The sequence below is a fragment of the Schistocerca cancellata genome, chromosome 2, assembly GCF_023864275.1.
Source record: "Schistocerca cancellata isolate TAMUIC-IGC-003103 chromosome 2, iqSchCanc2.1, whole genome shotgun sequence".
Lineage (NCBI taxonomy): Eukaryota > Metazoa > Arthropoda > Insecta > Orthoptera > Acrididae > Schistocerca > Schistocerca cancellata.
The window spans coordinates 127561077-127585323 of NC_064627.1; the positions used below are offsets into that span (position 1 = coordinate 127561077).

General features: G+C 43.4%; 1 protein-coding gene across 1 annotated transcript in view; it reads right to left on the reverse strand.

Annotated features, from left to right (window-relative positions):
• The window catches only part of LOC126151719 (Down syndrome cell adhesion molecule-like protein Dscam2), a 179371-nt gene that overhangs the window by 9416 nt on the left and 145708 nt on the right, over nt 1-24247 (reverse strand). Inside the window, exons 11-12 of the mRNA XM_049915963.1 lie at nt 19165-19354; nt 12100-12258 (exon numbers count right to left, since the gene is read on the reverse strand). Of these exons, the coding sequence (XP_049771920.1) occupies nt 12100-12258; nt 19165-19354 (349 nt within the window). The remainder of the gene's footprint in view (nt 1-12099; nt 12259-19164; nt 19355-24247) is intronic.

The window sequence follows — 24247 nt, forward strand, 5'->3', positions numbered from 1 at the left end:
AAATTAGTTCAAAATGTTCAAATGTGTGTGAAATCTTATGGCACTTAACTGCTAAGGTCATCAGTCCTTAAGCTTACACACTACTTAAACTAAATTAGCCTAAGGACAAACACACACACCCATGCCCAAGGGAGGACTCGAACCTCCGCCGGGACCAGCCGCACAGTCTATTATGAAATTAGTGAATTTACTCATGGCACTTTTGTTGCCTATGTTTGCGGTCATTTTCCGAACTCAAATTAATATTGAAGTTAACTAATTTAATAAGATTAAACCTTGAATTGCTGGTGTATCGATGTTCTACCACAAAAAAAAAAAAAAAAAAAAAAAAAAAAACCGTTGAGTGTCTCAGGGAGTATGAATGAGAACAGTGGCGCACTGAAGTTTACAAAGATAATGACAAGTTTTTATTCATCTTTTTATAACTACAACGAGCTGATAAATCTTACAAAAACAAATGACAAACAAAAGGCAGAAAAAGGATGTTGCTTGATTGGCAAAGCATTCAGTGGCGTGGAAACTATTCAAATTATCCCCTGAATTAATCCCTTTTAAAATGCCTCTGACTCTGTTTACATGAACCCACAGTCAGGTCCAGTCCTATTCAAATGGAATCAACTACGACCAAGTACACCACAAACTGTGCTTCATCATGTAATAACCCTACGATGACCGCCCCCGGTAGCTGAGTGGTCGGCGCGGCAGAATGTCAATCCTAAGGGCCCGGGCTCGATTCCCGACTGGGTCGGAGATTTTCTCCGCTCAGGGACTGGGTGTTGTGTTGTCCTAATCATCATCATTTCATCCCCATCGACGGGCAAGTCGCCGAAGTGGCGTCAAATCGGAAGACTTACAGCCGGCGATCGGTCTACCCGACGGGTCGCACGACATTTACGATGGTGCAGCAACGCTTTACTCTTTCACCTTGATTGAGGCAGCAGCACCAGCAGCAGGAAACGGCACGCTGTGTGCAGGGAGCGGCGCTCTGCGGCAGCTGTAATGTTCTGACGCGTCCACGACAATTTGAAACTTGCGCCGACTAGCGTTCTGGTTATTACACCACGGGAAACTTCCCTATCAGGGTCCTAAAATCCTGACAGATTTCACTGTGAGGTGCACCCGTTTGCTGGTTTGGCCAAACCAATGTGACTCACAGCCGACTCAGGACGAATAAGTTCACCCTCGTGACCCACGATATGTCCGAGACGATACGCAATTCCAATGTCGGTACAGTTGGAAACTGCCACTGGCTCTTAGTCCACCATAAGCTGCAGGCCACAACTCTCACCTGCTAAGGAAAGATTTGAAGTTCTCTAGCAGGGAAGCACCAAAAGACAAAGGAGACAAAGAATCACAATCCCTTTCCATCAAGACTCTGTACGGCAGCAGAATTAGAAAAAAAAGACCTCCACGGTGTACAAACCAATCGAACTATCCTCTACTCACTCAATCTCCCCTCTTAACTGTTCTGTTGGTCTGGTAGCCAATCCAGACACAGCACTGGGTTTCCCAAGCTGGAGCAATCCTCTTCTTTGCATATCCTGAATATCCTTAGAGGAGCCAGTCACCAGCCCAAAATCTCTCTTCTCTGCAAAAAGATTTTAGATCAGGGAGGCGTCATTCTCACGGTAAGAATGGCCATGTTTCGGCAAAAAACGTCTACCTAGATAGGATTACATTCCCTCATTTGATGAGAGATCTAATCTGTCCAGTTCACAATTTCCAATTTCTGAAAGAAGATTGTTAAGCTTCCCAGACAGTTGTGCCCATGAAATATTTGGTTTTGCACCTCGTTTAAAGTACCTGGCGACTTAATGGCGTCAGAGGAGTTACAGTCTTGCCTCCACTAACGTGCACCAGTCACTCAAAATGGTTAAAATGACTCTGAGCAATATGGGACTTAACTTCTAAGTCATCAGTCCCATAGAACTTACAAGGGAACCTCCCCATCGCACCCTCCTCAGATTTAGTTATAGGTTGGCACATTCGATGGGCCTTGAAAAACTAAACACAGATCAATCGAGAAAACAGGAAGAAGTTGTGTGGAACTATGAAAAAATAAGCAAAATATACAAACTGAGTAGTCCATAATAAGCAACATCAAGGGTAGTGCGAACTCAGGAGCGCCGTGGTCTTGTGGTTAGCGTGAGCAGCTGCGGAATGGGAGGTCCTTGGTTCAAGTCTACCCTCGGATGAAAATTTTTACTTTCTTTATTTTCGCAAAGTTATGATCTGTCCGTTCGTTCATTGACGTCTCTTTTCACTGCAATAAGTTTAGTGTCTGTGTTTTGCGACTGCACCGCAAAACCGTGCGATTAGTAGACGAAAGGACGTGCCTCTCCAATGGGACCCGAAAACATTTGATCGCAAGGTCATAGGTCAACCGATTCCTCCACAGGAAAACACGTCTGATATATTCTATATGACACTGGCGATGGCATGTGCGTCCTATGACAGGAATATGTTGTCGACTCACCTAACTTGTACACTTGGCGAATGGGTAAAAATGTTCTTCTACCTTGCCCGATTTAGGTTTTCTTGTGGATGTGATAATCACTCCCAAAAAAGTGATGAAAACATAAGCCTTTGTCACATAAACTGAAAATTAAAAAGTTAATCTTTTCACCCGAGGGAAGGCTTGAACCAAGAACCTCTCGTTCTGCAGCTGCTCACGCTAACCACGGGACCACGGCACCCACGAGCATGCTTTTTACATGTAGTTGCCTATGTTGCGCATGGACTGCTCAATTTGTATATTTTGCTTATTTTTTTCATAGTTCCGCACAACTTCTTTCTGTTTTCTCGATTGATCTGTGTTCAGTTTTTCTAGGCCTATCCACTGTGCCAACTTATAACTAAATCTGAGGGGAGTGCGATTGGGAGGTTCCCTTGTTAGAACTACTCAAACCGAACTAGCCTAAGGACATCACACATATCCATGCCCGAGGCAGGATTCGAACCTGCGACCGTAGCGGTCGCGCGGTTCCAGACTGTACTGCCTAGAACCGCTCGGCCACTCCACCAGTCACTCAGTCCTTATCGTACCAGCTTCTAAAAAGACATTGCTTAGAGTTTTATGACCGTCCCACTGTTTGCAAGAAAAAGATTGCAGCAGTCTCCCTTATATGCCTCCCTCCACCAAGTTTTCACCAACCGGCCACCTTCTCGATGCTGAATCGCTTGGCCCAGGCAAAACGTTTTGCGAACCGGCGCCCTCCAGCTCTGACCCTATGTGGGAAGAGGCAAGTGCCATGATACCAAGTCCCTCTGCAGGTGCTGTCCACAGAGCGCTGCTCCCCAGAATCATTCGCATAGCCAGGTCGCTGGATACTGTATTTAAGACCCGCAACCCATCTTTCTCCCTCTTCTCCGTCGCCCCCGCTACGGCCCAATGGGTAGAAGTTCTCTATAGGCTACACATACAGTTATATGAACATTCTGCCAGCAATTTCCTCATGAAAAAAGCTATAAACCACACATGCTAAACGTAGCACTGGAGAACTCCGTGATCATGACCTAAACTATAAATATTAATCTGACACAGTTGTTAAAGTGAGAGAGTGCTGTGGCACCTCTCAGCATGCATGCATGTCCGAAGGAACTGGCTCGATGGCAACTACAGCCGTTCTGAAATACATGAAATGTATTCACACCTCCAAAACATGGACGACCATGAGCTGTGAAATGGAATGACGATAATGAAAATTTGTGTCAGACTGGGACTCGAAGCCGCATTTACCGCTATCACACTATCGCTATAAGCAGAAAATCCGGGTTCGAGTGCCAGCCCGACACAAGTTTTCATTGTCATCATTCCCTTATACAGCAGATGCTTGTCCGTATTCGCAGCTGCGAATACATTTCAAATTACGGTTTCCTTTCCTTGAGGAAGTGGCTTAATTGTAGCATCTATTCCAAGCTGTACACTTTTTCTTATTCCTCAGTGCAGGGGCTACTTATTGGCACCGCAATTTCCAAAATTGTATTACCATAGACTTCCTCAATGTTTTCTCCTTATCACCACACTAGTCTTCATTCCTGTCGTCACAATTTTTGTTTTCTTCAAAATTAGCCTTAGACTACCTTTTTTGATTCCTTTTCGTATTTTTTCCAACATACTTTTAATGTCTTCTCTACTACAAATTGTAAGTGTATCGTCGGAATATATTAATTGATGCCCGCCCCCCCCCTCCTCCTCCCACACCTCCTTAACACACCTGCATTTCTCATTATCATCATACATATTGGAAAGATGCAGCTATGGTACAGATAACTGTCTTTTTTCCATGTCTCCAAAGTTTCTATAAATTCTTGCTATAATTTTACTAATCTTCTTGACTTTTGAATATATTTATGATTTTTTGTGTAAGGGTCTTTGGTATTTGCATAAAACCTAATATTTGCCACATTTTTGAGTGACTTACACAGTCAAATGCTTTGCTGTAATCTGAGAAAAGCGTAAATAAGCTTCTTGATATTCTTCCAATTTTTCCATTACGCAACTGACATTTTCTGTTTGGTGCTTGGTGCTTTTACCTTTTCTGTGCTCTATTCCCTTGGCAACTATCTAATCATTTATAGTCTGAGTCGATTTAAGATGATTTTTAAAAGAATCTTGCTAGATTGTGGTATCAAAACTATCGTCCTGTCATTTTCACACATTTTTGAGTTTAGTTTCCTTAGGACTCTTGCGCAAACGGTATTTTCCAGCCATGTGGGCTAGATACGTGTAGAGTATATGACGGTTATTTCGTGTGCGTAACCTTACTGGAACTTCCCAGGTGGAGATCGCAGCGCAGCATGACCAGAGGACGTGCACATGCAGCTTATGTCCATCTTCTGGACTCTGAAAAAGGTAGAATGTTTGGCATGGCAGATAAGGGAGCATCATACAAAAAGATGGCTCATATGCTTTACTTGGCTGCAGTGTAATGTCTGCAGAACAAGTTGTGGCGACATGGGCTCAGGACAGCAGTGTGGCTAGAAGAATACGCTCCAAACCTTCCAGGCGCACTATACTACAAGATTATGGTTCCACTGGCTCTGCTGAATAGACGGATGACAACACCTGGAATTCGGGAAGAACCTATCGGCAGAGAAGCACCACAAACCGTCGGGAACTGATTACTGGTCAGTCCAGTAAGTGAAAGAAACATAGCGGAAAAATTCATGTGGTTTTGCAGAGCATTTTTGAACCATTAGCTACCGAGTGTGCAGAGATGTTTAGATCCCAAAAAGTGCGTTAGCGCTATATGGAAACTGTTCTATTCTGCTGGAGAGGAAACTGATTATTAATCATCCTGTACGACAGTTCTAGCTTTCTCCCGGGAAATGTAACTTCCTACGTTACAAGTGCTGAGTCTTTCAGACTATACCTTCCATGCATTTCCTGCCCGGTGAGCAGACAAAATAACTTATTGTTTATGTGCAAGTGGAGTTATTTTCAGTTTATGAAGTGCTTATTTGCAGTTGTTAAGTGACCTGTTGTGGAGAAAGGCTAACGGCTGTACTGTATACAGTAGAGCTTGCTGTAAATGTTGTCTATATGTATTCGACAATGCGGATTTCATTGCGTCTGTTGTCAATGGCTGAAATAGTTTTCGCAGCGTCAGGTGTATCAAATGCACCATCCTCAGCTCTCCCAAACCCTAAAGCGCCCAAGAGGCTGAAAACCGTTCCCTCTGCAACAGAAATAGGTCATCTAGGTGTTACAGAATTTCAGATGTTTTAATATAAGTCAAGGAAAGCATTACATTAGAATACTGTTCTAGATTTGTACATTATCAGTCGCATATTCCCACCCACCTTGTAAGATGTACTGTGGATGTACTACATTTGGCTCCACTTAGCGCAGCGCACCCGCCCAGTAACACAGTTAATGGTGAGAGAAGTGCAGTTACTTTCAGCCCGTTTTTTAATTCACCGCGAAGTGACCCTACACAGTTACACGGCGTTACAAAATGCTCTCAATAATACAAGGCGTCAAGATGACACATTTAGCAATTCAATCCCTTTCCCACCAACACTATATAGGTCGCTGACAATATAACATAATTTAAACTAAACTTGGGCATTATTTACAGCAAGGTATTTGACACAGAAGTTCATTTTACAAGTGCAAATAAACATAATTTAATAAAGTAAAAATAACTACACTACTTAAAGCTGAGCTCAGTGAAGTTATTTTGTGTATTCACATAAGAGAAATGGAGAGGAACTGCCGGTGAAGCGTAGTCCATCTGTAAACTGAAGTGGTTAGCGCTCGTCATGGGTGAAGTCGCCTTTCCCGGAAGGACTCTACTGCTGCCGTAAGATAAGACTAAATTTCCCCTCTAGAAGTGTAGAACAGAGCGCACAATTTATTATCATTGGTAACTCACATCATTATTCCACGTTATGTTTACGCATAAACACCCACAGCCACCGGGGTACACTGCATTGCCAATTAAACATAAGGCGCGCTGCAGAAGGGTGGATATAACTCTGTGAAATACCCTCTAATGCTTCTTCTGATGTAGTGGAGTAGAGAATTTCGAATATCTTGCTATCTCTTCAGTCGGCAGATCTATAAATAAGGAAAGTGCATGACCACAATTCAGCGACCTGCCTTCCTCCAACCTGCTTCCACACTGTTATACCTCTAGAACGCAATTTCTTCCTTAATACGGTTCTACTGCACTTTGACATGGTACTCACTTCATATTTGTTATTAATTCAAGTCATTTAAAAATAAACATTAATTTTTGTGCCACTAAAACGCTATTTTTTGTAACTTGCCATTTTTCCATCCCCTATTAATCCTAGAGAACACATTAAAAGAGCCTTTCTTGCAGAAAATTTCATGTACATAAATTGTGTACCGCGAAATATTTTCTCTAAATGCCGGGATTATCATGTTATTCAAGAAAAAAGTGACGTTGATGGCCCTTTCAACCCCAAGCTCACACCTGACTGATCGGGATTTTTAGTATGTTGTTCATGAAACCCACTATGTGTTTCTTTTTTTCTTTTTTTTAGTAGGCATCCGACTGACTTGATGTGAACAGCCACGAATTCCTCTCCTGTAACAATCCCTTCAACTCAGGGTAGCACCTGCAACCAACGTCCTCAATTATTTGCTGGATCTATTCCAATCTCCGTCTTCCTCTACAGTTTTTGCCCCCTACAGTTCCCTCTAGCAGCACAGAAGTTATTCCGTGGTCAGTGTTTGCCATATATTCCTTTCCTCGCCAATTCACTGGAGAACCTCCTTATTTCTTATCTTGTCAGTCCAACAGATTTTCAACATTCTTCTTCAGCACCACATCTCAAATGCTTCGATTCTCTTCTTTTCCGGTTTTCCCACAGTACATGTTTCACTGCGGTACAATATTGTGCTCAAAACACACATTCTCAGAAATTTCTTCCTCAAATTGAGGCATATGTTCGACACCAATAGACTTCTCTTGACCAGGAAAGCCCCTTTCGCCAGCGTGAGTCTGCTTTTTATGTGCTCCTTACTCCTTCCGTCATTGGTTGCCTAGGTAGCACCAATCCTTATGTTAAATTTCTAGTTGTTCTCATTTCTGCAACTATTCATTACTTACAGCTTTCTTGGATTTACTCTCAATCCATATTCTGCGCTCATTACACTGTTCATTCAATTCCGCAGAATCTGTAATTCTTCCTGAGTTGCACTGAGGATGGAAATGTTATCAGCGAATCTCATCATTGATATCCTTACACACTGAATTTTAATTCCACTCGTCTTTGTTTTATTTCCGTCATTGCTTCTTCAATGTGTAGATTGAACATTAGAGACACCCTTTTTTATCTGAGCACTCTTCCGTTCTTACCGCTCCCTCCTACCTCTTGTACGTATCGTATATTATCCACCTTTCCCTACAGCTTATCTCTATTTTTTCATAATTTTGAGCATCTTGCAACATTTGACATTGTAGAAAACTCGAAGTCGACAAATGCTGTGAGTGTGTCTTGATTTTTCTGAAGTCCTGCTTTCATTATATACCGCAGAATCGCCTCTCTGGTGGGTTTAGCATTCCTAAAACCAAACTGATCATCATCTAAAACATCCTCAATTTTATAAGAAAGTAGGCTTCCGCGGCCGGTGTCATAGTCATTAAAATTCTTCTGGGTATTATGCCGTGTCATTGCTAAAAACTAACGACAATAATAAACTGAAACCGACGTTGTGATCCGATCCTGTGTGCATTCTACAGGATCGTATCCCGCCAGATATCTGCGATCTGGTGCGCTTATGCCTGTCATCTACGTACTTCACCTGGCAGGTAAAATATTACGAAGAGTTAGATGGAGTGGCAATGGGTTCCCCGCTCTCCCCTGTACCTGCGGACATCTTCATGGAAGCCTTTGAGCAAACGGCCCTAGCTTCTGCTCCATTACGTCCCAGTTGTTGGCTACGATATGTGGACGACACATTCGTTATCTGGCCTCACGGTGAAGAGGAATTGGGAAACCTCCTCCAGCACTTAAACAGCCTGCACAAAAATATAAAGTTCACACATGAGACTGAAAACAATGGTACCTTGCCATTTTTGGATGTGGAAGCATACAGAGCTGCCGAAGGTAAACTGGGACACAAAGTGTACCGGAAACCAACGCACACTAATCGGTACCTGCACGCGGAGAGCCACCACCACCCAGCTCAAAAGTATTCTGTTCTGCATACGTTAACTGCCCGAGCCTACCGGATAAGCGATGAAAATAACATCAAAGAAGAATTAAAGGAGCTACAACACACGTTTCGTGCCAACGGCTATGATGACAACATCATAAGAAACGTAGCTAAAACCAAAGGGAGCAGAACACGAGAAGAAGGCAAAGAAGGGAAGCTTCCACTGGTACACCTACCATATGTAAAAGGCGTCAGTGAACGGCTAGGCAACGTCCTCCGCTTACGAGGTTTCAAACCGATTTTTCGAAGCAGTCACAGGATCCAAGAAATGATAGGATCCACCAAGGATGTAATTCAAATGGCTCTGAGCACTATGGGACTTAACATCTATGGTCAGCAGTCCCCTAGAACTTAGAACTACTTAAACCTAACTAACCTAAGGACAGCACACAACACCCAGCCATCACGAGGCAGAGAAAATCCCTGACCCCGCCGGGAATCGAACCCGGGAACCCGAGCGTGGGAAGCGAGAACGCTACCGCACGACCACGAGATGCGGGCGACCAAGGATGTAGTCAACAATCTTAACACTGCAGGTGTTTACGAACTACGGTGTGAGTGTGGAGCTGCCTACATGAGAGAAACAGAGAGACCTGTCAGCTTACGAGTAGCAGAACACGAACGCTATGTACGATTACGACAACATAATAAATCGGCGATAGCGGAACACCATCGGGACTGTGGACAACCTATCAAGTTCCAGGAAGCCCGAGTACTGGCGAAAGAATCGTGGGTGCGAGAACGCAAAATACGGGAGGCTGTCGAAATTATTAAGCAGCCTGACAACATCAACAGAGAGGATGGCTACAAACTCCCGGCGTCCTGGCTTCCGGCCATCCCAGTCCAACGGGCCGCAAGCGGTCGCGGGGCAGAAGCTACACGGGACACGGACGTATCTGCACAAACAGCTGTAGAGCAACTGTCAGTCCACTTCCGCGCACACCAGGAGGAAAACTTGCCGACCAGAAGCCGAACGCTGATTAGCGGACAGCTACCAATCGTTGACGACATGGACATCAACGAATAGCCTCTTTCCTTCCATCTTCCCTTACGTCATGACTAGCAAATTATATTTGAGGGCCAATTAAAAGTTTTACAACAGTGACGTCAGACATCGATAGTCTGTAATAAATAGAAGCACCCATCCCCATGCAAATCCAGTCGTCCGCTGAGGAAGGCCGTTGCAGTTCGGCCGAAACGTCGGTTTTAGTTTATTACTGCCGTTAGTTTTTAGCAATGACGCGGCATAATACCCAGAAGAATTTTAATCACTATCCTCAATTTTCTCTTCCATTCTTCTATATATCGTACTTGTCATCAACTCGGACACACGAGCTGTTAAGCTGATTGTACGATAGTCATTGCACTTGTCGGCTCTTGCAATCTTCGGGACTGTGTGGGCGATGTTTTTTTCGGATGTCAGATGGTATGTCGCCAGACTCATACTTTCTATATACTAACGTGAATAGTCGTTTTGTTGCCACTTTTCCCAGAGATTTTAAAAATTCTGATGAAAAGTTAACTATTCCTACTGCCGTATTTTATTTTAAGTATTCAAAAGCTCTCTTAAATTCTGGTTCTAATACGGATCTTCTATATATTTTATAACGACTCCTGTTTCTTCTTCTATAACTTCATCAGACAAAGTCTTCACCCACACAGAGGCCTTCAATGTACTCATTCTACCTGTCTGTTGCCCGGGTTCCCGGGTTCGATTCCCGGCGGGGTCAGGGATTTTCTCTGCCTCGTGATGGCTGGGTGTTGTGTGCTGTCCTTAGGTTAGTTAGGTTTAAGTAGTTCTAAGTTCTAGGGGACTGATGACCATAGATGTTAAGTCCCATAGTGCTCAGAGCCATTTTTGAGCCTGTCTGTTCTCTCCTGTACATTTAACAGTGGAATTCCCATTGCACTCTGAATATTACAGCTCACCAGAGGCTGTTTTCACTTTTCTGTATTCTGTGTCAGTCCGTCCGAAAATCACTTCTTTTTTGATTTGTTCACATATTTCATGCAGCCATATCGTTTTAACTTCCGTGCATTTTCTCTATATCTCATTCCTAAATAACTTGTATTTCTGTATTCATGAATTTCTCTGAACATTTTTGTACTTTTTTCTTTCATCGATCAACCGAAGTATTTTTCCTGTTACTCATTGTTTCTTTGCAGTTACCTTTTTTTGTACCTATGCTTTACTTTCCAACTTCTGTGACTGGCCTTCTTAGAGATAACCATCCTCTTCAACTGAATCGCCCGCTGTGCTATTCCTCATCGCAGTACCTGTAGCCTCGGAGAACTTGAAGGGTATCCCTCTTCTTTGAGCGCTGATTCTTCCTAGCTCACTCCTCGAGACAACACATTTTCTCCTATTCGAGCATTTTTGGTCCTTGTTGACTGGGCCAGGAATCTGGGTGTCAACTACCACTGACACTCTACCACAAACAGTATACAAACTTGTACGGTGTGGAATCAGAATCAACCGGAACATGGACTGACATTGTGTGGTGTTCAGCTAAGAGTCTCGTTTCTGTTTGTGGTCTCAGATCGACGACAAAGTGTCCTCAGACGACCTGGTGAAAGGTCACAGGTAGCAGCGATTGCCGAGACCCATACCTCTGCACCAGTTAGGATCACTGTGTGTCGAGCTATTGGATATGACAACAGGACTGGTTTGGCCATGATTAACCCGAGGATGAGTGCTCACTAGTGTGCGGCAAGCATGGCAGAATGTATCGTCATAAACTTGATGGGCGGGGTACTAAGCGGCATGTGTAAGTAGGCTGTTTATATTTTCTTATTGGCAACGTTACGTAGCACTCTGTATGAAAATCACTGGCTGTGCTGTGTGCAGTCTGTGGCTAGTTTGCATTGTTGTCTGCCATTGTTGTCATGAACTGCTATAGCTGGATGTGAACAGCGCGTAGCGTTGCGCAGTTGGAGGTGAGCCGCCAGCAGTGGTGGATGTGGGGAGAGAGATGAGGTTAAGCACAGTCTTGTATAAATTGTTCTAAGGGGACGTTTCACATGTTATGTCAACAGAGTGCAAAACCCCACACTGCATCTCATACCGCAAACGTCTCAGATGTCCGGAATGCGATACGAAGACGTGCAGTTTCATGTCAGTCTCCAGCCCACAATCTTCCTGAAGTGACATAGCATGTCCATCCTACAACGGATACAAGAGTGTATTTATATAAGTGAGGATTGCTCGAACTGATGTTGATAATGGATACATGTCTAAATCGGCCGAATGTTTAATCATTTGATACACGTGATGTGATGCAAGTCTGTCAAGAAAGTGACAAAAATCGGACTGGTACTTAATGTGCAACACATTTACGTCAGTGTTTATACAGTGCAGGCTAGTTGGTGAACGAATGCCGTTCCCATTATTCAAACTCTCTTACCCAGGACCTGAATATTCAGCTTGCTTCTTGAAGTGAGTCCATCGGGGTTCGTCGCTACGCACACGTAACCTCCCTCATCGGAATGTTTCTGCATGTTCTGTATTATGAGTGTCCCATTCTGGAACACTTGCTGTCTGTCGTTGTCCGGTAGCGTGGTTCCTGAAAAGAATAATTGGTGTAATGAGCTTGTGGATTCTGTTGTTCAGAATCAGAAGATAGTTGTAATCTAAATATAATAATTGCAGTTAGTTTACTTATGTTTCTCCCTTTTCTCTACAGATGCAATTTACTATGAGGAAACTGGTACTGTCTGTAATACCAAAGATTTCATTTACCACAGCTACTGCTTTGTTTTCTATCAACACTAATTTCTTATTGAATGATTTTTGCGTAGAAATTTTGGTACTTGACATTTTGCTACTTTGAATAATGTTCGAAAACTTACATGTGGTAAAAATAAAAGAGAGTGGGAAAGAAAATGAGGTTCTGTTAAGTATCGATCAATTTTAGGAAAGGTAGAGGCACCTAGGATTCAGTTCTGACTTTATGACTGATAACGGAGAAAAGACGTACGAAAAATCACAATTTCGTAGGATTTGTCGACCCCCAAAAACCATTCGACAACGTAAAATAAACAAATATGTCAGAAAGTTCCAGGAATATAAGTGTAGCGAAGGACGTGTAATATGTAATACGTAGAAGAACCAAGAGGGAACAATAAAGATGAAAGACTAAGAGAGAAGTGCTCGGAGAAGATATGTTGTTCGACAAGTGTACAGTCTTCCTCCACTGATGTTCACCGTGTACATCGAAGAAACAATGACCGAAATGAAAGAAATGTCCAGGTCTCTGATTAAAATAAAAGGTGAAATGATATCAATGACTGCATTTGCTGGTGACATTGTTATTCTCACAAGGGTAACTCCCATCGCACCCACCTCAGATTTAGTGGTAAAATGGTCCAGTGAAGAGTCTGTCAAAAACTGAACACAGATCATGCACGAAAAGAGAAAGAACGTGTCCTGAAGTGTGCAAAAAGAGACGAAACAGAAAAAGTGAAGGGTTCACGCTTAAGATATGCAACTTCGAGGGAAGCTGCCGAGACACTGCATAGTGGTTATGTCTTCACGGTGCTGGACTGCGAAGAGGGAGATCGATGTTCGAATCTCCCTCGTGCTCCTTTTTTTCTCTCAAAATTGTAAACTGTCCGTCCGGTCATTGACGTGCCTGTTCGCTGTGTTTATTTTGTGTCTGTGTCGAGGTGGAAAGTCCGTTTGCAATAGCGTGGTGTAAGGTGATGGTAAGTTCCTAAGGTAGCAAACTGACGCTAAGGACAACACTCACACACATGCCCGAGGGAGGAGTCGAACCTCAGAAGGGGGGAGCCTCGCAAACAGTGGCAAGGCGCATCAAACCGCGCGGCTACCCTGTGCGGCATGGTTTTCTCAAGTACTATATCTTATGACTCCTGCGTTCCGTTTTGGAAGTTCTGAATCTTGAATTCCTTTGTTGTAACAAAGGCCACTTTCGTTTATTTGTTGTTTTTGTTTCCGTGAGAGGTCGATGCAGTATTCATCAGATTTAATCGCGACGATGGTATTTTCTTATCACATTACTTATATTCTATTACCAATGTATAGTATGACAACTGCCACGACCACAAAAGGGCAACAGACACGTCAGTGACCAGAAGAACAGTTCATAATTTTGTGAGGGGATATAGAAGACGATGGGGTACGTGGGAGATACGAGCGTAGATCTCGCTCTTCGCACTTCAACACCATGACCACACAACAACGTGACCGTGGTTCTTTCAGTTCGCTCCACGTTGCACATCTTATTTTGGGCCGTTCACTGTTTCTATTTTGCTTCTCTTTTCACAATCCAGCATACCTCCTTCCTGTGTTCGTACTTGATCTGTGTTCAGTTTTTGACGGGCTATCCTCGAGGCCATATTACCACTAAATCTGAGGGAGGTGCCATGGGGAATTTGCCTTCTCATTAAAGGTGAGTAAACTTATAGGACCTGCTGAATGAAATGAACAGACTATTGAACACCGAATATGGGTTGAGAAAGAACGAAGCAAGACGAAAGTAATTAGTAGTGACATGATGACAAGGTTTGCTGTCGACTCTGTTATCCTCAGTGAAGATATGGAAGAGTTACATGGACTGATAGTTAACAAAAAGGAAGTAACGGGAATGAGACTAGCGATAAATTTGACATCAAATTTGGGACTCGTACACTATCTGATCAAAAGTGTGCGGACACCTATTACTGAATATTAATACGGGTCGTACCAGCCCTTCGCCATTATAACGACTTGAACTCTTCTGGGTACACTTTCAGTGGGGTGTCTGAGTGCATATGGAGAAATGACAGCCCAATCTCGCTCAGTGAAGGTAATAGTGTTGGACGATGGGGTCAGCTCATCCCAAAGGTGCTACATTGTGTGCAGGTCGGGATACTGGGCAGGCCATTCTATTTCAGGCGTGTTACTGTCCTCTTAACTTCTTTTCTGCCTCGCATATGCCGATTTATGACCGGATACATTGTCATGCTGACACAATAAGTCATAGTCTCCAAACGTTTCCTGTAACGTCGATCAGTTGTAGAACTTTGGAACACGTATTATGTTCGAGCATAATGGCTTTTCTGGAGACTAGAAATCTACTCTGTAGGAATCAGCATGGGTTTCGAAAAAGACGGTCCTGTGAAACCCAGCTCGCGCTATTCGTCCACGAGACTCAGAGGGCCATAGACACAGGTTCACAGGTAGATGCCGTGTTTCTTGACTTTCGCAAGGCGTTCGATACAGTTCCTCACAGTAGTTTAATGAACAAAGTAAGAGCATATGGACTATCAGACCAATTGTGTGATTGGATTGAAGAGTTCTTAGATAACAGAACGCAGCATGTCGTTCTCAATGGAGAGAAGTCTCCCGAAGTGAGAGATATTTCGGGTGTGCCGCAGGGGAGTGTCATAGGACCGTTGCTATTCACAATATACATTAATGACCTGGTGGATGACATCGGAAATTCACTGAGGCTTTTTGCAGATGATGCTGTGGTGTATCGAGAGGTTGTAACAATGTAAAATTGTACTGAAATGCAGGAGGATCTGCAGCGAATTGAAGCATAGTGCAGGGAATGGCAATTGAATCTCAATGTAGACAAATGTAATGTACTGCGAATACATAGAAGGATAGATCCCTTATCATTTAGCTACAAAATAACAGGTCAGCAATTGGAAGCAGTTAATTCCATAAATTATCTGGGATTACGTATTAGGAGTGATTTAACATGGAATGATCATATAACGTTGATCGTTGGTAAAGCAGATGCCAGACTGAGATTCATTGGAAGAATGCAGGAAATGCAATCCGAAAACAAAGGAAGTAGGTTACAGTACGCTTGTTCGCCCACTGCTTGAATACTGCTCACCAGTGTGGGATCCGTCTCAGATAGGGTTGATAGAAGAGATAGAGAAGATCCAACGGAGAGCAGCGCGCTGCGTTACAGGATCATTTAGTAATCGCGAAAGCGTTACGGAGATGATAAACTGCAGTGGAAGACTCTGCAGAAGAGACGCTCAGTAGTTCGGTACGGGCTTTTGTTAAAGTTTCGAGAACATACATTCACCAAAGAGTCAAGCAGTATATTGCTCCCTCCTACGTATATCTCGCGAAGAGACCATGAGGATAAAATCAGAGAGATTAGAGCCCACACAGAAGCAAAACGACAATCCTTCTTTCCACGAACAATACGAGACTGGAATAGAAGGGAGAACCGATAGAGGTACTCAAGGTACCCTCCGCCACACACCGTCAGGTGGCTTGCGGAGTATGGATGTAGATGTAGATGTACTGTGTGTGCCCAAGACTGTAAAATCTGTTCACATCATTCCGCATTTAGTGTTTTCTTAAGCGCAGTAAGCGGACCAAACACTAACACTCCACACCGTAACACCACCTCCTCCTTACTTCGCTGTTGACAGGTGATGTCAGGTAAAGTTCTTCAGGCATTCGCGAAACCCAAAACTTCCCGTCTGATTACCACAGGGAATAGAGTGAGAGGAGATGCTGGGCGTTTGTACCCCGTTCTTTTTAACATCCTATGCTCAGTCACTGTGCAGTCTGGTTTGCGGGCAGCACTTTGAACTCGCGAGTACTTCCTTTTGCTGATTTCATGCTACCTTTTGCAACCACCCTCCGTAACTGAAGGTGCGACGTAGAGTCGCACTGGAGGCCGGCAGTGATACTGTAAACCTGAGCAGACTTATGCCACTGCTGAACAGGTCGCTAGAATAACTAATAACTTTCTGTTCAGAAACTCTTACTTTTTGATGTGTCAGAACTTCAGTAAGAGAAGTCTTCGTACAAAATACGTTGCCAGATGTGTCAGCTGTTAGCATCAGTACCAATGGCCAACACAAGTGACTCTATACTTCGTGTGAAGACCTTTCTTTTGTTGACGCCAACCAACAAAGTGGGGAATGATCATCATAATAAAATGAGAGAGATCAGAGCTCTTACGGAAAGATATAGGTCTTCGTCTTTTCCGGACGCTATTCGAGAGTGGATCAGCAGAGGATTATTGTAAAGGTGGGTCAGTGAATTCTCGGCCAGACACTTAAGTGTGATTTGCCGAGTAGGCATGTAGATGTAAATCTTCTGATGACGGACGGGGCCAGAAACACGTTAGTAAATAAGAATTTTTAACTGCATATGACCAGTTATTTTACCGACTTATTCAGCAGTGGCATAAGTCTCCTTCAATATTCTCCGTGATGGTCGACAGTCCGTGGTCTTGGTGCAGCCGCGGTCATTTTCTTCGCGTTTCCATTTCGCAATGAAATCACCAGCTGTCTAAGTGTTTGCCGGCCGGTGTGGCCGAGCGGTTCTAGGCGCTTCAGTCTGGAACCGCGCGACTGCTGCGGTCGCAGATTCGAATCCTGTCTCGGGCATGGATGTGTGTGATGTCCTTAGGTTACTTGAAAAAAGAGACAGCATTGGTCGTATATTTTCTACTATCGCAAAATCGATTTTCTGTCACTGAGTGACCATCTTCAGTGCTATATTTTATAACTTAAATTAGGATGCACTGTTGTCACTAAGCTTACTTCTATGTGATTGCCGTAAGCTTAGTGACAACAGTGCATCCTAATTTAAGTTATAAAATATAGCACTGAAGATGGTCACTCAGTGACAGAAAATCGATTTTGCGATAGTAGAAAATATACGACCAATGCTGTCTCTTTTTTCAAGTATACCTGTTATCTGGTCGTAGTGCACAAGACAACATGGAGTCGCCAATCAATAAGTCCTTAGGTTAGTTAGGTTTAAGTAGTTCTAAGTTTTAGGGGACTGGTGACCTCAGAAGTTGAGTGCCATAGTGCTCAGAGCCATTTTGTCCAAGTCCATGACGGACATTTTACTCGGGTGACATACAATGATTAGTCCACGTTCGAACGCCCTGAGCCTCCCTGACGTACCAGTTCTGTTGTTACTGTTTTTCCTCAGAACACCGAAGTATCAGAAGTGCAACGACCACGTTACGATACGGAGACCGGCAGTAGCGCTCCGAGCGGCCTGCCCATTAACTTCGAATTCAGGAAAATATGGCTTGGCGAAATACAAGCAGTAGGTGACAATATTTTTCATTTGTACCATAGGGTGGGTCTGGTAACTGTTGGTAAAGTGTATTTGTTTGTAAAATCCAATATTATAATTTTGACTGTGCGGTTGTTATCAACTGGAAATTATGTCCCTGATTACAACCTTCTTGTGTGAATTGCACTGTAAATATTTTGTTTGTATTATACTTAATTTTTGCTCTCATACCTAACACTGAGTGGGGTAAATGATACCATAGTTGTTTTTGTTTCATATGAAACAGAGGGCAGTTTTGTCACGTGGTATTCTGTGGACTCATGTCTATTTGTTACTGCTTACGAATCCGTGTGAGAACTGCTCCATTTAAATGCATTGTAAGTAATTGCTTGTGTCCTAGATTAATTTTGTTCCCATCCGTTCTTCGTAATCTAGCTTTTACTGGAGACAACCAAAATTTTCATTGTCTCCCGGTAAAATGTAATGTTTGTAGTATCCGTTAATAATGTGTGAAGACACTTGTGTAACTACTGTCGCATTTTTAGCACTTGCAAGGAAGAATCCTCTAGTCGTCAAGACTTCAAAGCACACGCCTACTCTCCTACGTCTACATCTATGCTCTGCAAGCCACTGAGTGGAACGCATGGCATTCAAGGCAAGATGCAACAACATACAAAGCAGAATTACATACACATTCCGTCACAAGATGTAATAAAGTTGAATACCAACACTGTCAAAAATTGATAACGTGGACTTCTCCATGAAATGCGAGAAAGTACGGAAAATGGGTGCTACACATAGATTATTAAGCAATAACAAATACACGTAAGTCCATAGAACACCATGCAACGAAAGCAGATTCTGTTTGATACGGAACAATAACAAATATGGAATCATTTGCCCCACCAAATCTTCGAATACGAGCACAACGCCGTCAGAATACGAGAAACATATTTGCAATGCAATTCAAAGAGTGCAATACACATGAGAAGCCGTAATCAGAAGCACAATGTGATGAAGTCAAAACAAGCACGAGAGATTGAAGTCAGCTAATAGGAAAGCGAGATGGAGGGTCTGACAAACTTGCAGCGCTCCAAGTGGCCTGGCAGAGAACAAAGGTCCGGAATTTTCTGTATGAGTTTCGCCCCCCTCTCTGCTGAGAACACGAATCTCTCCGCCGCCTTCTACGCTGGTGGGTCCATCTCTAGTGAAATCTAGTTGTCAGTTCCGCCTTGCAAGAGGCTGTCCATATACTTTTGATCAGACAGTGTACAGTAGGTGCAATGAAAATAGCAAATGATCGAGGACTTTGGTTGTGCTTCTTTGATATGAAGAGATAAGAATAGAAGACGAAGTTGTAGAGGGTCACTCCAAACCAGTCACATCGCTGATGCAAAACAGAATCGTCCTGTACGGCGTAACCTGTGAGATTTGTGCAGAGAGACGTACGAACCCTCCTTCTCCCAGCGTATCTGGCTGACGGGGTAGCCGGTGACGCGGCAGTGGAAGGCGGCGTCGGTGTGGGCGACAACCCTCTGGTCTGGCATGGGCCGGACGTGGGGCGGGCCCACGACGTGCAGGGGGGCGGCGTGGGAGGCGGCGCCGGCCGCGCTGCTGGCCACGCACTCGTACACGCCGCCGTCCTCTGGCCGCACAGCAGACAGCGACAGCCGCCCCCGCACCGACGCGCTGCCCGCCTGCACGCTCACCTGCGACACGCACGCGGCGGCTAAGTGCTCCGAGGGTGGAGGTGGCACAAGGTTTTCAGGTATCGACGTATCGAAATTGCGATACGCCTCTCAGGCTGATATCGAAACACGTGACGCGACTATCTCCTCAGAGACCTCAGATTTCACCATATATTTTCATTAAGGGGAGTAGGACGTCAAACTGGCCGACTTGGGGCAGGAGAGGCACCACAGGACATTTTAATTTCTACTGTCTATACTTTTACAAATAAATTCTTATAACTTTGCTAGCATGACCAGGAAGGATTTAGGATTCACACTGTTTGCAATGGAAGTTCGGAAACATAACAAAATAATTTTTTTTACATGTGTAATTTCATCGTTTTTTCACTTACTGTTGGCTCCATTTGTTGGTATAGGTACACTTTTCTTCACAAGTTAGAGAGATTCTTTGATGAGTTTCGCACACCATCAAACCATGCTTATAGGTGTATGAAACTCTAGAATTTATTTAATTTATAAAAAAATGAATGAACTGTACAATTTTACACTTCATGTTTAGAAAAAACTCAAATTTTGTAGTTAATTATCTCAATTTTTACCATGGTTTTGAATAGATTTGGCAAATTTCTAGAGTTTTGCATTAAGGAGTTTGTGTTTAATAAGCAGACTAAGTTTGAAAGTATTAGGATATTTATTTTGGATGTTACATGTACCTAAAAGAAAAATTTGTGTTTTGCGGAAAATTGCCGTTAAAGTTTCTGCTTGTATTGGCATTTTTTTAGAACTGTTTAGCACCATAAGCAGGTTCTTTTTCATTTTCTTTATCAGTTTTCTTCCTTTTCACATTCTTATGATGCACTCTTGTTGATTTCATCACCTCCACAAATGACTTACCTGCTTTCACTACACGCTCTCTGCCTATCGCATACAAAGCTTTGATGCAGTTCAGTCCAGGCTTAATTCCCATTTTTCCCTAAAACATATTTCCTGCTTTGCACACCATCATTAAAACATGAAACTGTATCATAAACAGCAATTGCAAGTGTATTTCTTCCCAAAAAAATGGTTTTTGGCAATCTTTCCCATACACATTGGTTAAAACTTTCATTTGGGTTTGGGGTACCCGCATGAAGATATTTCTTCAATAAGTTTTCATTTGCAAGGTCCTTGAATATGGGTTTGTAGGCTTCCATGACATCAGTTGGTAGAGAATTCCTGTGATGGTATTCTTTTTTGTTGTGAATTGGCAGGAGCCAATTCACGGAGTTTGGTGGAAGCCGAAATGCACGCGTTAAAGCTCACGCAGACTGGCGTGAGGTCTGGAACAGTTAAGGGAATGTATAGTAGCAAATAAAGTACGTAGTTCATGTAATACTTAACTTTAATCCATAATTGGTGTACATCGGTCTGATGGTACATGCTTCACAAGATACATAGCAAAGGATAAATGGCGCCTTGCTAGGTCGTAGCAATTGATGTAGCTGAAGGCTTTGCTAACTATCGTCTCGGCAAATGAGAGCGTAATTTGTCAGTGAACCATTGCTCGCTAAGTCGGCTGTACAACTGGGGCGGGTGCTAGGAAGTCTCTCTAGACCTGCCGTGTGGCGGCGCTCGGTCTGCAATCACTGACAGTGGCGACACGCGGGTCCGACGTATACTAGAGGACCGCGGCCGATTTAAAGGCTACCACCTAGCAAGTGTTGTGGTGTCTGGCGGTGACACCACACTTTACTTACATATGACACAAGAATGTTGTGAAAAGGGGAGTAGCGCTGCATCTTGCTACACTGAAGACCAAAGAACGTGCCTTATAATCTCTAAATATATGTTTTATACATCAAACTATTCAGAAAGATTTGCGCTATAAAATAGGCGCACTTTTGAAAAATTGATTTTTTTTAAAATTTTGACGTCCTACTCCCCTTTACGTAGATATAATTTAAATTCCTTGTATGTACCAGGGGCGTTCAAGAAGTAATGCAAAACATTCTTGCTTCTCTGATAGCAGGTTGATTTTATTCAGAATTCCAAAACACCATGTTATTCCAACTCTTTTGGTTACAAAACCGCATTTTTCAACATAATCCCCGTTCAAAGAGACGGCTTTACATCCGATTACTGTAAGGGTCTGTATACCCGCGTAGTACCACTCTATTGGTCAACGTCAACATCTTGTTGCATCAGTAACCTCCCTATCACCCACGTACTGCTTCCCGCGGAGGTCAGGAGTCCACTACACGCAACAAGCGGCTACACGGGTAGCAGGGGTTGTGTGGCGTGGGCTGGGCGGTTTTTTAGGTTAGATGGCCTCGGGCAAGTGCAGAAAGGGCAACAGCCTCAACGGGTGCGGGGCAAAGTCAGGACATGCGGGGACCAAGCAGCAATCGGTATTGTAATTGTAAACTGTCGAAGCTGCGTTGGTAAAGTACCAGAACTTCAAGCGCTGATAGAAAGCACCGAAGCTGAAATCGTTATAGGTACAGAAAGCTGGCTGAAGCCAGAGATAAATTCTGCCGAAATTTTTACAAAGGCACAGACGGTGTTTAGAAAGGATAGATTGCATGCAACCGGTGGTGGAGTGTTTGTCGCTGTTCGTAGTAGTTTATCCTGTAGTGAAGTAGAAGTGGATACTTCCTGTGAATTATTATGGGTGGAGGTTACACTCAACAACCGAGCTAGGTTAATAATTGGCTCCTTTTACCGACCCCCCGACTCAGCAGCATTAGTGGCAGAACAACTGAGAGAAAATTTGGAATACATTTCACATAAATTTTCTCAGCATGTTATGGTCTTAGGTGGAGATTTCAATTTACCAGATATAGACTGGGACACTCAGATGTTTAGGACGGGTGGTAGGGACAGAGCATCGAGTGACATTATACTGAGTGCACTATCCGAAAATTACCTCGAGCAATTAAACAGAGAACCGCCTCGTGGAGATAACATCTTGGACCTACTGATAACAAACAGACCCGAACTTTTCGACTCTGTATGTGCAGAACAGGGAATCAGTGATCATAAGGCCGTTGCAGAATCCCTGAATATGGAAGTCAATAGGAATATAAAAAAAGGGAAGAAGGTTTATCTGTTTAGCAAGAGTAATAGAAGGCAGATTTCAGACTACCTAACAGATAAAAGCGAAAATTTCTGTTCCGACACTGACAATGTTGAGTGTTTATGGAAAAAGTTCAAGGCAATGGTAAAATGCGTTTTAGACAGGTACGTGCCGAGTAAAACTGTGAGGAACGGGAAAAACCCACCATGGTACAACAACAAAGTTAGGAAACTACTGCGAAAGCAAAGAGAGCTTCACTCAAAGTTTAAACGCAGCCAAAACCTCTCAGACAAACAGAAGCTAAACGATGTCAAAGTTAGCGTAAGGAGGGCTATGCGTGAAGCGTTCAGTGAATTCGAAAGTAAAATACTAGGTACCGACTTGACAGAAAATCCTAGGAAGTTCTGGTCTTACGTTAAATCAGTAAGCGGCTCGAAACATCATGTCCAGACACTCCGGGATGATGATGGCATTGAAACAGAGGATGACAAGCGTAAAGCTGAAATACTAAACACCTTTTTCCAAAGCTGTTTCACAGTGGAAGACCGCACTGCAGTTCCTTCTCTAAATCCTCGCACCAACGAAAAAATGGCTGACATCGAAATAAGTGTCCAAGGAATAGAAAAGCAACTGGAATCACTCAACAGAGGAAAGTCCACTGGACCTGACGGGATACCAATTCGATTCTACACAGAGTACGCGAAAGAACTTGCCCCCCTTCTAACAGCCGTGTACCGCAAGTCCCTAGAGGAACGGAAGGTTCCAAATGATTGGAAAAGAGCACAGGTAGTCCAAGTCTTCAAGAAGGGGCGTCGAGCAGATGCGCAAAACTATAGACCTATATCTCTGACGTCGATCTGTTGTAGAATTTTAGAACATGTGTTTTGCTCGAGTATCATGTCGTTTTTGGAAACTCAGAATCTACTATGTAGGAATCAACATGGATTCCGGAAACAGCGATCGTGTGAAACCCAACTCGCTTTATTTGTTCATGAGACCCAGAAAATATTAGATACAGGCTCCCAGGTAGATGCTATTTTTCTTGACTTCCGGAAGGCGTTCTATACAGTTCCGCACTGTCGCCTGATAAACAAAGTAAGAGCCTACGGAATATCAGACCAGCTGTGTGGCTGGATTGAAGAGTTTTTAGCAAACAGAACACAGCACGTTGTTATCAACGGAGAGACGTCTACAGACATTAAAGTAACCTCTGGCGTGCCACAGGGGAGTGTTATGGGACCATTGCTTTTCACAATATATATAAATGACCTAGTAGATAGTGTCGGAAGTTCCATGCGGCTTTTCGCGGATGATGCTGTAGTATACAGAGAAGTTGCAGCATTAGAAAATTGTAGCGAAATGCAGGAAGATCTGCAGCGGATAGGCACTTGGTGCAGGGAGTGGCAACTGACCCTTAACATAGACAAATGTAATGTATTGCGAATACATAGAAAGAAGGATCCTTTATTGTATGATTATATGATAGCGGAACAAACACTGGTAGCAGTTACTTCTGTAAAATATCTGGGAGTATGCGTGCGGAACGGTTTGAAGTGGAATGATCATATAAAATTAATTGTTGGTAAGGCGGGTACCAGGTTGAGATTCATTGGGAGAGTCCTTAGAAAATGTAGTCCATCAACAAAGGAGGTGGCTTACAAAACACTCGTTCGACCTATACTTGAGTATTGCTCATCAGTGTGGGATCCGTACCAGATCGGGTTGACGGAGGAGATAGAGCAGATCCAAAGAAGAGCGGCGCGTTTCGTCACAGGGTTATTTGGTAACCG